This window comes from Eublepharis macularius, chromosome 4, assembly GCF_028583425.1.
Source record: "Eublepharis macularius isolate TG4126 chromosome 4, MPM_Emac_v1.0, whole genome shotgun sequence".
Taxonomy (NCBI): Eukaryota; Metazoa; Chordata; class Lepidosauria; order Squamata; family Eublepharidae; genus Eublepharis; species Eublepharis macularius.
Genome location: NC_072793.1, coordinates 57,161,294 through 57,178,250, shown reverse-complemented (window position 1 = coordinate 57,178,250; position 16,957 = coordinate 57,161,294). Strand labels below are relative to the sequence as shown.

Below are 16,957 nucleotides of genomic sequence, written 5' to 3'. Positions count from 1 at the left end.
TATCTTGTAAGAAAGTCACGATTATTATCTCTGTTTTACAAAGGGTTTAGGATGAGAGATTATAATTTACCTAAATCTCCTAACAAATCTATCCTATGCTGAGTAGAAAAGATCAAGAGTCCAGTAGCACCTATAAGACTAACAAAATGTATGGTAGGGTATGAGCTTTCGTGAGTCACCACTCACTTCTTCAGATACCTTGATCTATCCTATGTTGAGTTAGACTAAATTCAGACATACCACTTAACGTGCTTTGCAGCCTTTCTCCCACTGTTACGAAGCACATGTGAACAACGGAAAGGCAGTTCTTATGGGCCTGTGTATCATGCATCTGACATATGAAAAAAGGATGGCTGTTCTAACTTCTAAGTGTGCTAGTACCAGATTTCCAAATCAGTTGATGGTAACCAAAAACATTAATTTACATGGTATTTCAACCTTCCTGTGCTTTACAACACACTGATTATTTGTCTCTTAGAGGTGCCTAAATCCAAATGAAACCAGTTCGGTGCAAAGAATGGAATGCCTAGTGGAATGCCTTATGCATGGTTACTTTACAGTGGGAAATAATTCCAAGTAAACAGGCAATGAGATCAGGCTGCGTGTAAGTTTACGTCTCTGCTAAGCTCTGGACATGTGACATCCAGTTTCAAGTTTTTAATCTCTATTTTCCTTTAATCCTACAAATATACTGCATATGCTCAGAGGCATTCTTCTGCAGCAGATGTGAGTCCAGTTACAATTACTGTGATTCTAACCAAATTAGGGTTGCCAGCGTCAAGTTGGGAAATTCCTGAAGATCTGTGGGGTTTGGAGAGGGAAAGGACCTTGGCATGGCATAATTCTATCGCGTCCACCCCCAAACTTAGCCATTTTCTCCAGGTAAACTGATCTCTGTGGCCTGGAGACCAGTTGTAATTCTAGATCTCCAGCCACTACCTGGAGACTGGCGACCCTAAACCAAATCCACTGAGCATTAAATTCATCAATATTTCTGGTGACTGAAGTCTGGCCGTAACAACCTGACTGAAAAAGTGTGATATTCTTCCAAGGACAATTGACTCTGCTTAGTGGCAAAGGCCCACACAGCAGGAGTTATGCTAGCAAGAAGCAGTCAAGGAGTTTGTTTTGCAGTGGAAACTATACAGGGTTGGGACATTCCTGGAGATTTGGAGGACTGAGCGTGGACGGTGGGGTTTGGGTCTGAAGGGGCCTCGGTGGGGCATAATGCCATAGAGTCCACCTTCCAAAACAGCCATTTTCTTCAGGGGAACCGATCTCTGTTGTCTGGCAATCAATTGTAATTCCAGCTGCCACCTTGAGGTTGGCAACCCTACATCTCAGGTTCCATGGCCACTCGAGCTCTAATTCAGCGTATTTTGTTGATGGGGGATAGGAAATAGGGGGGACACCTGACCAGAGCGTAACTCCTAAGGCAAGAGGAGACAGGCTTCCAGTCTGCCAGGGAGTGCTTGGAAGCGTCAGTAGCAGCGATGAGGCACTCTGCTTATGCTTGGAAGCTCTCTCTCTCTTTCGCGAGCACACCCCTTGAGCTAGGACCGAGGCTGCCGTACAAAGGGAGCGCAGGGCCCTGCCTTCCAGGGACCCCGGCCTCGCTGATGCCGCACTACAAGCGCAACTGCACGGCCCCGGCCCCTGCGCGCGCCGCCAGTCGGTTTGGCGCTCGACGCTCCCGAAACTTTTGCCCTACCTTCCCTGCCAAAGTTCCCGAAGTTTGATGACGTCAGCCGCGCGGCCTCCAATGAGAGCCGAAGGTGTTATTTTGGGGTGGGGTGGGGGCGGCTCCTGCGGCTCCGGGGTCCGCCCGCTTTGCCTTGCCCAGTCCGTGGAAAGGCGGCCGGCTGCGAGCGCTCCTGGATCCTTCCCGGCGCCAGCGGCTCCGATCTCCGGCTTTGGGTGCTGCCACCGTCCCCAGGCGGCTATGCCGGGCTGCCCGGGCAGCGCTTGGCTGGCTGAGTGAGCGTCTGGGCGACTCCTGCCCTTTCCGACCGTCCGGTTACCTGGGCTGGCCGAAGCGGAGCCGCGAAGAGCAGGTTGGGGGCTCCGAGGAGGCGGAGGCGCGGATCGGGCCGGTTTCTCCTCGCTCCCGCTTTGGCTGCGTGGAAGGCGCAAAACGAAGCTCCGTCCGGGAAGCTTGAGGGCGATGCCTTCCGCAGCATCGCGCTCGGCTGGGCTGTGCTGAGATCGCTGCGTGGCTACCGCGCCGGTTGCTGTTGGGGACTTTGCATTCTTTCCCACTTCTGTCCGGAGAAGAGGCGAGCATGCCGGCCGCCAGGAGGGCGCGGGGCTCGGGGCGCCTCTGGCTGCTCCTGGGGCTCTGGAGCGTCACGCTGTGGCTGCCCAGCCAAGGATGCCCCAGTAAATGTACCTGCTCCGGACCCAACGTGGATTGCCACGGTCTGGGATTCAGAACGGTGCCCCGCGGCATTCCGAGGAACGCAGAGAGGCTGTGAGTACCAGGCGGGGGCGGGGGGGAGGGGGAGGTTACAGGCCGGCCAGGTCGCCTGCAAAGAGGGCTTCCCTCAGAGGCTGGGGCCATAAAACACACTCGTATTAAGGCCGGCGAAGGGGTGGGGTGGGGTGGGGGGCTTGTTCTTTAAAGGCTGCTGCCTACCGGGCGCTGAATGGCGCTCAAGTTAAAGCTCAGCTCCGTAGGACTGGTAACCATGGGGAGAGGCAGCGCTGCTCCTCCAACTTCCTGGCAAGGAAAGGTGTTGAGAGCGCTTCGTGGAGAGTCAATGGGACAATGCATGTCTGCCTGGCCACTGTGCATGCCCAGGAAGGAAGGGGGAAAAAGAAGCGAGGAAGGCGCCCCCCCCCCCCCCACAAGTATGCTTGGCATTTTAGCACATGATGTTCACGCTTGCCTCAGCAGGCTCTCGGCTGGTTTGTTCACATTTGCATATCCACACTGCATCCTGGTAAAGCTCATGCACATGGCTGCAGTGGATGGAGCCAGCACATTTTTTTGTGTGTCTCAGTGATACGGCGAGCATGTCAGACTCTTCTGGTTTCTGGCAGCCTGCAGGGCTAATCAGGAACTGTTTGGACAAGTTCCGCTTCTGCTGCCTTCCTCCCATGAGCACAGTCTGCAGCCAGATTGAGAGATGTGAGAGTGGGGGGCATGCCAAAGGGCTCCAAGTCAGATTTGGGGAGGGATTGTATTACTAGCTTAGGAATCAAAATGTGTTAAGTAAGCAATGCTTTTTCTGTGTCTTGCTGTCAGAACAAAGATTTTCAGAAAACACTCTGCCCATCCTTTTGTACCTAATGTGGTCAGTCGTCACAAAGTGAGCTAATGAAGCCAGCCATTCTGTCAGCGAAAAGGCCTAGTATTATGTAGGCATTTCAGCAAGCACAACAGAGTCTTGTGGCATCAGCTTAGGTGAATTGGAGCTCGGTTCATCAGATGTGTAATCCTCAGTTGGCACATTTTTATACATAGATGTATACTTGGGCTCAGAGTGAAAAATGTCCACACTAGAATCAAAGGGTAACGAAATATAAGGAGCAGTGGTAGGGTTCTTTGAAACCGAAATCAGCTACTGTGCAGGTCCGTTATAACAAAATTCACAAGGTCAGTGAAGTTCTCAACTTGTTTGACTTACTTTTCAATATCATCTTGAGTAGGACACCTCGTGCTTGTACACTGCACTGTGTATATCGTTTGGTCCTAGGAGATATTTTATTGAGCTTGTGGATGACATTCTTGGAAGAACATTCCATCTGGATTCATCTGCTAGTACATAGGCTGAAGATTGGATCTTACACCAAAAGTTCAAGCAACAGCATTTTTGAGTCATGCAACCTAAAACACCCAGCATAATCCATTATGCTGCCAGAGATGTACAGAGCTGAACACTTGAGACCTCCTTCCTACATTTTCACTGTTTGGAACCAGTCATAACTGAACTGAAGTGCAGATCAAGCAGGTTATATTTACATGGCAGTGCTGAGATTTTAAAAGCTTAACCCTGATTTATAAATGTGTGTGTGTGGGGGGGTAGACTAACAAAGCTTTGCTGCACCTTGTATTTGAGAGCAGAACCACAAGTGACAAAAGGCACAGATTGGACACTTGTCAGCTTCGCTCAAGTTTTGATGGGAAATGTAGGCAGCTTGGCGGAATGTTGGACAAGTGACAGTTGAAAAGTCCATTGGGCATCAGTCAGAGAGTGAAGCTGCGAGACCAGGATGCCTACATTTCCCATCAAAACTTGAGGGAAGCTGACAAGTGTCCAATCTGTGCCTTTTGTCACTTGTGGTTCTGCTCTGAGTTCCTTCAATAATTTTCCTTCTGCTCTGGAAAGAAAAACTGGAATGAGTGTTGTAGGTTTTCCTTTGAATGCAGAAGCTTTTGGGTACTAAATGTTAAGCTTAAAATCAAAGGGGACTTTTGGTAGGTTTGAAATACTATTTAAAATATAATTCATATGGAAAATAGTTTCCCCACATTGATAGTGCTGCTGTGATAGTAAAAACTATGCAGCTTTCATATTGGGAAGCCTGAACCTTCATAGAGCTGCACAATTTAGATAATAGATTATCTAAAATTGTCTATCTTAAGAAAAATTAACTGTTTTACATTCTGGCTAGATGAAGACATGCTGGCCATTTCCACAAGAATTATCTGCCTAAAGTTCGATGCTGTTGAAGAACAGGGTTTTTCCAACAGCATTATGGTACATTTATGCATCTTCTGGGATTTCCTCAGCTTTTTCTGTTCTTTTCAAACTTGCTCAACCTTTTGGGAAAGATTAAAGTAAAGCCTTAATATTTATTTATTTATTTATTTATTTATTTATTTACATCATCTGTTGTGGGAGTGGGAAAATTTGGATAGTTTTGCCCATGTGGCAGCCATTATTGTATTTGTTCCTCACGTCACCGGAAGGCATTTATTATTATTTTTTAAAACCCAGGTAATAGAATATTGTTATATTGATATAATGTTATAACAGAATGTGTAACAGGTTATCTGAATTCCTGGCTTTTCATTTTTATCTGCAACTGAAGGGGCTAGAGACTTACTTTTAAAAAATGAAAGCTGGGAATTCAGATAACCTGTTACATATATTGTTATAACATATTGATGTAACAATATTCTACTGCCTGTTTTTTAAAACTGAAAAAAAAAAACTATTGCCCAGGGGATAGTAGATTGTCTGCTGCTGGGGAATTGGAGCGGAGAAACTACAGGGAAAACTGTCATGTAGAAGCTGCATTACCACTGTTCTTTATCTTGTGTGGAACACTGCTGAAGCCCTAAGCTAGGGGGTCCCTAACCCTTTTGAGCCTTTTTCGTATCTTTGGAATTCTGACAGGTTGATAGGCACAATCACAAAATGTCTGCCACAGGACACAGAGCCACACAAACACCCAGAGGAAGTCTTAAGTTCAGAGGAGAAGATGGGTAATTTTAAAAAAATACTTGGAAAGTAGGGAGAAAGATAAAAGTTTTTTTAAAAAAGTTGCACAGCCAATCAGATCTCCAATGGACAGTCAGAAGCTGTACCAAGCAAGAGCCTCTCTTGACCCCAACCACTTTCAGAAAACACTTGGTGGGTGCCAGGAATGGTGTCAGCAGGCGCCATGGGCACCCACAGGCTATGTCAAGTTTAAGAGGCCTTATAGCATTATCAAAAATCCTGTATTATTCTAACAGTAATATTTTGAGCCCCCTCATAATTGGAGGCCCTAAACTATCGTTTACTTAGAGCTTGTGTATAAGAGCCCTTTCACACTGCCTTTATAAACTGTTTCGGTGGCTGGTTAATGAATTTGTTGTGTCATTTCAGACACAACTGTTTTGGTTGCTGGCTGGGAACAGATTACTTTTACCTTTTCAGACAAAGCTGTTTGTGTCCTGTTTGCAATGCAGGATTGAGGTGTTGCGGGGGTGGGGGTGGGTTTATACCCCTTTCTCCCATTCTTCACATGTTCAGTGTATTTCTGGTTTGCTTCAGAATACTGTTTGAAATGTCTGTGGTGCTTCTGAAAACGCTCCCTTTTTATTTTCCTGCCAATTTCCGGTGTGCTCTTTTCTGGCTACCCTGCCCCAATTTCCCAGAGGTTGTTAATACCCTTCCTGGGCCACCAGGGCTTTTGCAGTTTTTAAAATAATTGGCACTAGAATATCGGTATATCAGTATACTGTTGTAAAGATAGGTGTAGCAGTATCTTTGAATTACCAACTTTTATTTTTTTAAAAAAGTAAGTCTCCAGACCCTTGCCTTGCAGTGACATAAGGAAAAAAGCATATATCTTCAAGGAAAGGTGCTAGAGACTTTTATTTTAAAATGAAAGCAGGGAAGTCAAAGAACCTGCTACACCTATCATTACAATGGTATATTGGTATTACAATATTCTAGTGCCAGATTTTTTTTATAAATTGCAGAAGTCCTGGTGGCCTGGAGTGGTGTGGCCACTTCCTGCGCCAGAAAAAGTAGTGCAGAATGAAAGGGCCATACTGCTTCATATATATTTATAAACAGATGTAAATGCTGTTTGAAACCACTGTCTCCACATTGCTTTAGATAGAGTCAGGGCAGCAATGAATAAAAAAAGGGTCAAAACAAAAATGTGACAGGGCTCTAAATCTATTTCTGACCAGGATGACCCTCAGACAAGGTCTAGGGCACTGGCTTTTCCATCTCACACTTGTTCTGGTACCATCTGCAAAGTCTACAGTGAGGCTGTTTAGCTAAATCGATTAACAGCTCTTGCCAGAGTATTTATTCTGCAGGACTAGGAAGGAAGCATCTTTTAGAAGTTGCTTAATAATGTTCCCCAATCCAAAAGTGGCTGAGAAGCACTTGAGTTTGCACTGCTGGGTAGTTGCCATCTGTTCTCTCCCAGTGACGGTACTGCTGGCCACAACTGAGTACATATTGTATCAAAGTAAATACATCCTTCTCAGGTCCTCCCTGCTTCACAGTTCTTTTCTCATCTGCCTATTAGAAAGATTAGCAACTGTGCTATTCTGTAGTGATGTCTTGGAGAAAGTTTTGCTTGTTTCATGGCTTGACGAGTTCTGCCCTGCATTTATGCCCTGTAATGATTACATGTCTGAAATAATGACAATTTGGCAGATGCTTAGTAAAACTAGATGCACTTGTAGAATATTGCAGAAAAACACAGGAAACATAGTTAGTGAACTTCTTTAAAATGTGTTAATACTTGTGTGCATCACCTTGTATTGCAGACACATTAAATTCAACTGGTTTGCACTGTTTGTCAATACACATGATGGTCCTATATTTCATAACATACCTAATTTGCTGCCAGTTTGGGATTGCAATCCTTCGTAGAGTTAGGCTGCTTTAAATACAATTCAATACATCGCCTAATCAGTTTTCATTCAATATTTCACGGGCTAAGGAAACCAGATGAGCAGATACCACTTCTGTACTTCTCTGTAAACATGCTTAGGCTTGGGCTGTAAAGATCTGACACAAATCTATCATCTCCTCTGTGGCACTTGACCTGCATACAGAAGGAACAATCAAGTTTGCCCATGAGAAACATATGAAAGCAGATCGTGCCTTGTGTCAATGTATTATGTGCAAACTTCCTCACAAGCCAAGAAAGTGAAGTGCATTCACTAACAAAATGGGAATGATTTTTATTGCACAAACTTAATATGAGCCAGCTTGTTATTTTTCCTTTTGCAGTGGATACATATAAGCTTGTGTTTTGGAAATCACATTTAAACCCCACAAGTATCATTATGATTCTGTTTTCTCAGCTAAAGCAGAAATTATAAATATATTTCAGATTTAGACTTGAATGTAACTAAATGATACATGTTATTACATCCAGAATTCTTAAAGCTATAATTTGGTGTGCTACTAATGACTAAAGAAATTCATTATTAATCAGAATTAAAGCGGGATTCAGCTGCAATGCCGTGCCTTTTAATTTGGAATTTAACTTCTGAGTAAACATGCATTAGAGCTGCTAGCCTCTTTACTGTATATGGCTGTGGGGGTCAATGTTCTTGGACCAGAGAATTTATGTTGGCTTGGGAGGAATCTTAGTAGCTCCAAAACAAATTCCTAAACATCGTTGAGAAAAATGACAAAATATAAAGCCTTTATAACTGATAGTTTGAGTATATCTGGACATTGTACAAGATGGGTGTTGTTCAGATAGCATGTAGGAGACAGACCATGTTTTAAAAGAACCTGGAATTCACATCCATAAATTTTGTGGTGCAAATGTTTTTCAGATTTAGCTTTTGCATTTTGGTCTCCATGAAATCTGAATTTGTGCTAAATGTCTGTTTCTCCCTCACTTTTATGTTTTTAAAAAAATGAAATCTTGAAAGCAGATGGTAGAGTTGGAATTTGGGGGTGTTGGCTAAAAGCTTATTTCCACATGATTGAAATTTAATTTTGTGAAATTAGACATATCTGATTCCTCTTTTTAAGTCTTAACATGCTTGCCAAGGGATACGTCTCACTGCAAGCAGTGGGAGGAACTGACTTCTGAGTAAAGGCTGTGCTGAAATAATTGCTGGCCAATAAAGATGTGCATTTTTATGTCTTCTGTTTCCCTGTCTTGACTTTCAAACCAAGATCAGGAAGAAATAAGCTGCTTGCAGCGTTGTAGCTGCTGTAGCGTTGTATTAAAAAACAAAATATGTTGGTGGCAGTTAAATCTTTTGATGGATTTGGCCAATGTTGAATTAATTAAATAGGACCAATAGAGATCGGCATGCCTGATCTTGTTAGATTTCAAAAGGTAAGAAGGGCCAACCTTGGTTAGTGATTGGATGGAAGAGCACAGTTTGTGAGGCAGGCAATGGCACACCACCTCTGGTAGTCTCTTGTCTTGAAAACCCCAGCAGGCGTAGTCATAAGTCAGCAGTCAGCTATGACTTGATGGCACTTTCTACCACCACCAGGGTAGTTGTCTGTGGATAGCTCAGCAGTTATTTTAATTTTATAAAAAGTTGGAGATCAGTCCCAATCCTAATCCCACATTTATGGAATTGGAGTCATCATTAGACTTGGGTTCAAGTCCAGTGGTGCAACATAGGTGAAGTAGTTTGGCCTGCTCTAGTATAGTTAAGACAATGACATATAATCTGGGAGATTTCTCAGCTGTGCCATAGGTGGCTTTAGGAAAGTCACTCATTCAGTCTCAGTTTCCCATCTGCAACAGGGGATAATAATACTGGCTGATTTTACAGCAATGTCATTAGGATGTAAAGCTTCGAACAGTGAAAGCACTATATAAATGCTCAGCTAATCTTTGTTTAGCTATATGCTATAGGAGAGCCACCTTCCTAAGCTGCAAAAGGGAAACTGATAATTTGCATCCCTGTATTAGTATGAAGTTAGACATGCTAAAGATTGCAAAGCAGTATTAAACTTAAAAGTGTTAGATAAATGATAACCAAGCTAAATAGTAAAAAATTTATAAGGTGGGGGAAAGTTTCCTTATTGGAATCTGGACACCAGATGCATTCCTTCAAAATATCCCATGCAGTGGGAGAAGAAGCTGCCATGGCTCCTCTTATCTATTCCCTCCCAGTCTTTTCATTGCCTTTCATCTGCAGTGCAACACATCTGGAGTCCTGCTCGCCCCAGAAGATGTAGGACTGAGACAGGCAACAGGACAGAGGAGGGAATGGTGGGTAGAGCTCGGGTGGCCTCATCTCCAGCTATACTTGGCTTTATAGATATACACCCACTAACTAGGAGGGATGGTTGCAGTTCATGTTGGGGGACACATTATTGTACAGTGGGCATGATGGCCCACCTTATTTGAACTGCCTACGTTTCCAGAAAGACTGGGGATTGCTCATCTCATTGGTATAGAACTACAAACAAACAAAAACCCTCTACAAATCTAAAATCTGAAGTGAATGCAATATTTGTAGTAAACTGTTTTTTCTCTCTTTGAAAGAAAGCTGCTGTTGATTGTTATGAAACATAGTAATTGGCAATGAGTGAGGATTTCTGCATTTTACATTACATGGCCTACTTTCAAGCTTGCCTCTAAATGTCTGTTGTAATTCTTGCAAAGCTATAGTGATGTTAGCAATGTTGCACATAAGCCTAAATAAACAATGCAGAAATTCTTTAGTGATACATCCTTCTAGCAGTAGAACAACTAAATACAGAGGACAGTAATGGTGGTTAAAACAAAAATAGTTATGATGATTCACATAGTAAACATACATTGCAACTCCCCCCCCCCCGCACTCAAATAATTGTCCTTTTTAACTTCAAGACAGGAAAAAGTAAGTTGAGAAAGAATTCAGATTAATCCCACCCCCCTCCCAAGGATGTTCTCAAATATCTTTCACATGGCAGGTTCTGTAGTTGCATAGCTAGAGCATGTATGGTCTTCATTTTCTTAGCTGGATTAAAATGTACTACTATTTATTAAACACTTCCTGTTCACAGAGTGTGGTGACTTTAAAAGTGTCCCTGGCAATGGAGAACAGCTTTCTCTAACAGTCTATTAAAATAAGGTAAAGAGGTAGTACTTCTAATGAATAATGAAAGGAGCTGTTAAGAACTTCCAGAAGTGTAAGGAGGCACTAATATTGTGGGTTGTGCTGACTGGCACATAAAGGCTTGCATAAATTTAATGCCAATGTGATGCATCTGTCTTTGATTCTCTTGCTGAAATGGTGAAGGGTCACTTTGTATTCTGGCACAAAACGGGGATACTACTTCTAGCCCAGCTGTGGGTTTCCGGGTAAAAGTGAAATGTGCCGTCTCATTAAAATAATGTTTGCTGCATGTCGTTTGCTGTTGAAAGTAGAATAGCTCTGTATTGAGCAATTCCCAGGGTATTTTGGCAAATAACCTGCAAGTGATTAATAATTCTTATGTTGTGAAGGATCACCCTTTTCCTTTGACTGCTCGTTTTAATGTGAGCAGGTAAATCAGCATTGGTACTGACTTTGATCCAGAGAGAGAGACCCATAGAGCAGGTCTATTCAGGGTCCTGCTAAAGTCTGTTAAGTGAGACTTACTCCCAGGACAGTGTTCTTAGGATGTTGAACAGCCTGCAATTAGGGATGTGCCGAGCCAATTTTATCTTATTTTGTAAATAAGATAAAATGAGATGGCTTTTTGGTGATCTTTTCTGAATGTCTGCACATACAAGTGGGAAGCAGGACCACATTGGTGTTGTGGAGAAAAGTAGGGTTGGGGTTTTTTTTGGTGATCCTGAACTGTGCCATCTCTAGGCCCGCAGGAGAAGAGCATGGAATGAAGTTTTGGATGCCTGTGTTGTTGGGATTGGATATTCTCTGGCTGCATAGCTCTTTCTTCAGAACTGTGGAATGGTATCAGAACTCTGGCTTACATGTTGCATAAGTAACCCCCCGCTGCTGCCGTATTTTAATCTCTGTCTCCTGCCACTGTGATCTCTGCTGGCTGTTGCTCCAGCTTCAGGTGAGCTCTGCCATGAGAAGGGGCAGCAACTGGAGTGTGACACTGTTGTTTCCCTAGGCAAGGAAATGCACTGGACTGCTTTGGCTGCTGTCAACCTTCTTTTATGAGAGAGAAGAGTGAGGATGCAGCAGTCATGTACCATGTTTTCTTAGATGACTGCTGTCAATATGCGCACCTTTATGCTCTGTGTGTTTTTGTTTTTGACCCTTAACATATTCCAACAATGGCATGGAAGCTGCATGTTATCATATGCCTCTGCCGTTTGTGTGTGAATATTGGGAACATGTGTGCTGTCTAATCATATATGGCTAGCTGCTTTGTCTGTCTGTTGTGGGTGATTATGGAGTGGAAAATGCATGTGTAATTGTACCTGCATGTGTAGTGCTGGTATTCTCATATATACTGTTGTGTAGGACCATGTTATGGACAAGCAGATATTGCTGGGGTGTGTGGGGGGGAGGGGGGAAAAGAGAGATGGAAATCCCATTTTTCTTCCTCCTGACCCCAATACTCATATGAAATAATAGGAGGACTGAACCTAGTTACCCAGGGGAGATTTTTTACTCACCACAGAAAACCAAGGTTCTGTTACTGGTGCCCTCAAAGGAATTGAATACATGGTTGCCCTATTTAGCTTGCTTGTATTGATATATTGATGATGACATAATTTTGAACTAAGATCTAAGACTTCTAGTGGTTTTAATGTGTGGTGCGTTATATGGGCAATTTTATTTTTTTACAAAGGAAGGCAAAATCATAAGTGATACCTCTGTCTGGTATTATATCTGTGTTCCTTTAACTGAAATAATTCGTATGTAAAAGTTTTTTTTGTAAAGAAAACTATCTGTAGCTTTCAAGTGAATACTCTCATATCCTTTGTAGTTTGTAACAATTTATTTTAAAAGTTCACTGGGCTGGAATATACATTGACTTTACACTGCAGAAAGTGTGTGTTACCATCATGTGTTGTTGTAAATTACAAAACAGTACGAAGGATTTAACACCACTAAAAATAAGGATAAAGTCTTTCTTAATATAGGTTGGGAGCATGTAACTGCCGAACAGTTGGGCTCAGTCATGCTGACCATGGAGTTTTTATGAGGTTTGGAGTTTTATGTTACGTAAATGCTTAAATGCATTCGTGAATGGAGCGAATTAAGTTCTCTGGGCTCTTTGGGGCTCTTTAAGTTCTCTGGGCTCTTTGGGGCTCTTTAAGTTCTCTGGGCTCTTTGGGGCTCTTTAAGTTCTCTGGGCTCTTTGGGGCTCTTTAAGTTCTCTGGGCTCTTTGGGGCTCTTTAAGTTCTCTGGGCTCTTTGGGGCTCTTTAAGTTCTCTGGGCTCTTTGGGGCTCTTTAAGTTCTCTGGGCTCTTTGGGGCTCTTTAAGTTCTCTGGGCTCTTTGGGGCTCTTTAAGTTCTCTGGGCTCTTTGGGCTCTTTAAGTTCTCTGGGCTCTTTGGGGCTCTTTAAGTTCTCTGGGCTCTTTGGGGCTCTTTAAGTTCTCTGGGCTCTTTGGGGCTCTTTAAGTTCTCTGGGCTCTTTGGGGCTCTTTAAGTTCTCTGGGCTCTTTGGGGCTCTTTAAGTTCTCTGGGCTCTTTGGGGCTCTTTAAGTTCTCTGGGCTCTTTGGGCTCTTTAAGTTCTCTGGGCTCTTTGGGGCTCTTTAAGTTCTCTGGGCTCTTTGGGGCTCTTTAAGTTCTCTGGGCTCTTTGGGGCTCTTTAAGTTCTCTGGGCTCTTTGGGGCTCTTTAAGTTCTCTGGGCTCTTGGGGAACTGTTTGCAGCCTGCTTTGTTTCAGATTATTGCAGGGGTTCGCTGGTTAAGCTTCAGCGTCTTCAAACAAATTGCTGCACCAGAACGAAGTGGTGGTTATTCGCTTGTCCTTTTTTGCTAAAACACAATACTTACAATCTCATTAAGTAGTAACTTGTGCTTGCAATTCCAGTTGTATAAATGAAACTATGAGGTTTGAGAAGGTGTATTGAAATGCGGGAGATTGTTTATAGAAAAAATGAATACTGTGCAAAGAGCTAAGGGTAATGGCGCAATTCTACTTCCTTGGGATAAGTGTGGAAATGGGCCCAGAGACTGTCGGTTTAGGCCATTGGCCTCTGTATTTAGCCCTCAAGAGATGCCCGTCTCAGGTGCAACACACACCTCAGTCATGGCATACACATGTCAAGCAAGGAACCTTAGAAATGATGTGCGGAAATAGAGTGAGCTAAGCAAGAAATTCTGCTGACTTATAAGAATAACTTGTATTCTGCTTGAACCACACAGAGGGTGGATCAAGTCACCAATGAAGGTGGCCTTGCTGGGAGTGATTCCAAAGCATGTTACATATTAAGAACATTACTGGGGCTGTTGTAGTTAGGAGGTGTCAGTTATGGGAAGTAGGAGGAAAGGAAGTTAGGAGAATGAGCCTGTTAGACCAAAAAGTTTGAACGCCAGATGCCACCCTGCCAGAGCCTGCAAGGGAGACCTCGCCACTGGCCTCAGAGATAGCCATCAGGCTTCCACTGGACAAGACACAAACCAAGACCCATAAGCTCCCAGGAAGGACCTGCTTCCACTTCACAGGAGCAGCAGTGGCAGAAGACCCGGGCCACGGTAGCACAAAGGAAGCAAAGTGCCAGACTAGCTGCATCCTGGCCAGCGCACAGCACAGCCTTAGAAGTGCCAACTGCCAGCAAGTCAGCCAGGCCCAATTACCTCCCAGCCTACTTAAATTGAGGTGTGGGAAGACTATCTTGCTGGATCAGTTGGCTCGCTAGGTGCATGCCCTGTGCTGTTGTCTCTTGTCCCAGTCTATGCTCCCAAGTCTCACCAGCCAGGCTTTACTTCAGGGAAGACTTGACTGGGTCTACCTGCAGAGTGCACAACAAACAAATGGAAAGAAGTGCTATAATCGGTGATGCTGCCCAGTCCTTTAAAAAAAAAAAAATCTGAGCACATTTACCATTTTCAGTGGCAAATTGAAACTACCCCAAACAGAACCAGGATTGTAATAGAGATGCTGCCTGCGTGCTTCCTTTACCTTTCCTTATAGCTTAATTATTTAAATTTTGTCTGAACATTCTCTGAAGGGGAGCCAGCTGGTAAACCAACAGGTAAACAGATTCCCTTTGCGAGGGTCATTGTGAAGTGGAGACTTATCCACAAAGCAGAGACAAGGGCATGTGTTACTTACTACTAGCCAGATTAAAAATTAAGTGTCGCTACATATAAAACACTTACAGGTCTGGTTAGGCTGTTGCTGACAGCTTCTGGTCTCCTAACAGCTTCTCAATTGAAAGTTGGTAAAATGCTTGAATTTTTCATAATCGGTATCATTCTGGAAAAAATACCAAACTAATAAAAAAGCAAGGGAACTCCTGGTTTGCATTTCAGCAGTATAAGCACAAATCCAGTCATTCAGTGACATGGTAACCATTTTAAAGCATGGCAAATTCATTACCTAATCGTATGGATGTAATCAGCCTAGTAGATATTAGATCCTAATGGAGGTATAACACTCTCTGCCATACTATTTTAGATGTGTAAGATTTTATTGGGACATTTTTCACTCCAGTAGTTCAAGCCTCTCGACCGCAGTCAAGAGCTAACCTTAATGCAAGTTCAGTTAGGGTTGCCAGTCACTAGTAGAAGTTGGGGGGTGGCACACAGGTGGTTGTTTTTCCTGGGGAGGGGGCATGAGGTGGTTTTTTTCTGGAAATTATGACAGGTAGCTCTAGAAATCTCTGGAAACTCTGTAGTTTCAAAGTGGCAGTGGGTAACGTGGGTTACTAGCAGGAAGCCTCCCACTATGGCAGGAGGCTTGGCAACTCTAGGCCCAGTACTGGTTGCCAGAACCAGGGTTCATCTGCCAGAACATAGTAATCAGTATACACTAGCAGCAATAAATTGGTGATAATATTGGAGTGCAGCAGTCCACATGAAACAAAGAACAGGAATCAAAAGCAAGAAAAGTTGGGTCAAGCATGTATGGGCTGAAAAAATGAAACCTGCTGTGACTTTCCAGTTTCATGTTATCACTGAGATATGCAGGTCTGAGACTGCCTTACTTCGAAGAGAACATTTATAGGAGCTGTACCCAATTAGAAAGTACCAGTGTTGGGAAAAGCCCTTAAAGAATGAGGAAAGAATGAGGAAAGATGAGGAAATTATATCACTTTCTAGGGCTTGTAAACCTTATGAGTGGCAGAAACATATATACATGAAAGACCTAGGATTCCAATCTCTAGGTGCGACCTGGAGTTTTCCTGGAATTTCAGCTCATCTCCAGATTATGGATATCATTCCCCTTGGAGAAAATGGTAGTTTTGGAGGGCAGACTCTATGGTATATCATAGATTCTCAGTAAAAATCTGTCCCCAACTCTGCCTTCTGTAGGCACCACCCCCAAATCTCCAGGAGTTTCCCATGCTGAAGTTGGCAGCCCTAGAAAATTGAGAATCAAGGCTTTGGGGGTTGGGAGCTGTTGGGACTGGGATCCCTCTCTGTGTAATTTCGCTAGATATGAGCGGAAGTTGCAGGAGGTGAGGCTGGGGAGACACGCAATACTTCCACTTGGTACTGACCTGCTTCGTTATTATTGAGACTGTTAGGTGTCAGGGGCTTGATTACACAAGCCCATTCATTAAAAAAAAATTGTTATTCTACTCTTAAGTCTTCAGCACAAACTGTTGCAAGATTATTTTTCACTGCAAACTGGAAGGACCAAAAATAAGTGAGAAAGGAGTCGATATGTTTCCCACATCCTGTCTCATGAAGAACATAGAGGAAAAAACAGCAACACAGAAACCTGCTGGAGAAAAGTGTCTTAAATTGCATAACTGGACTAATAACAGTAGACCCATACCGTCTGGGTTTAAGCTGAATTAGATCCGTTTTCTGGTTGTTGGTTAATGTAGAAAAAAAAGAATTGGATTAGAAAAAAACTGGTCAGGGCTGAAAGCCAAAGCTTTTATTGACACAATTGATGCCAAGGGTTACTTCCTCTGTGGGTATGGGACAGCTTACCAAGTGGGAAAAGAACTAAGAAAGGACAGATAATTGTCAGTTTTCTTTTTTATTTTAGCAACTAAAACCCCTGAAATTGTTCTCCACGTATGACAATCCACCACAATTTTCTACTACATCATCAAAGTAGTAGATTTTTACTAGCATGAATAGCCAAGTTGGCAGACTGGTCCCATGAAGATATCGGGTTACGTTGTCCTCTCTTCTTGCCATGGAAAGATTATATAATTCCTTTTCATAATCATTTTTACCATTTGTCAAGCTGCCTCTGTTAGCAAGGTTGTGCTTCATCCTGATATTACAGTTGGATATTCCAGATGATTTTATCTTTGCTCAAATGGGATAATCAAATGGAGCTTTGGAAGCTTAATGCCATGCTGCTGCTAGTTTTAGATTGCTGTTCATATACAAAGTAGGTAACAGTTGCTCACATCTGTTTTAACATGGTCATATTAGACTAAGATTGTTAGAGGATTAATTTGGCATTTTCTTAAAATCATA

At 43.1% G+C, this 16,957-nt stretch overlaps 1 protein-coding gene across 1 annotated transcript in view; it reads left to right on the top strand.

The window, feature by feature from the left end:
* The first annotated feature begins 2,073 nt into the window (after positions 1-2,073).
* SLIT3 (slit guidance ligand 3) overlaps positions 2,074-16,957 on the top strand; it is a 633,135-nt gene continuing 618,251 nt past the window's right edge. Inside the window, exon 1 of the mRNA XM_054977013.1 lies at positions 2,074-2,470. Coding sequence (XP_054832988.1) covers positions 2,283-2,470 — 188 coding nt within the window. The 5' untranslated portion in view covers positions 2,074-2,282. The remainder of the gene's footprint in view (positions 2,471-16,957) is intronic.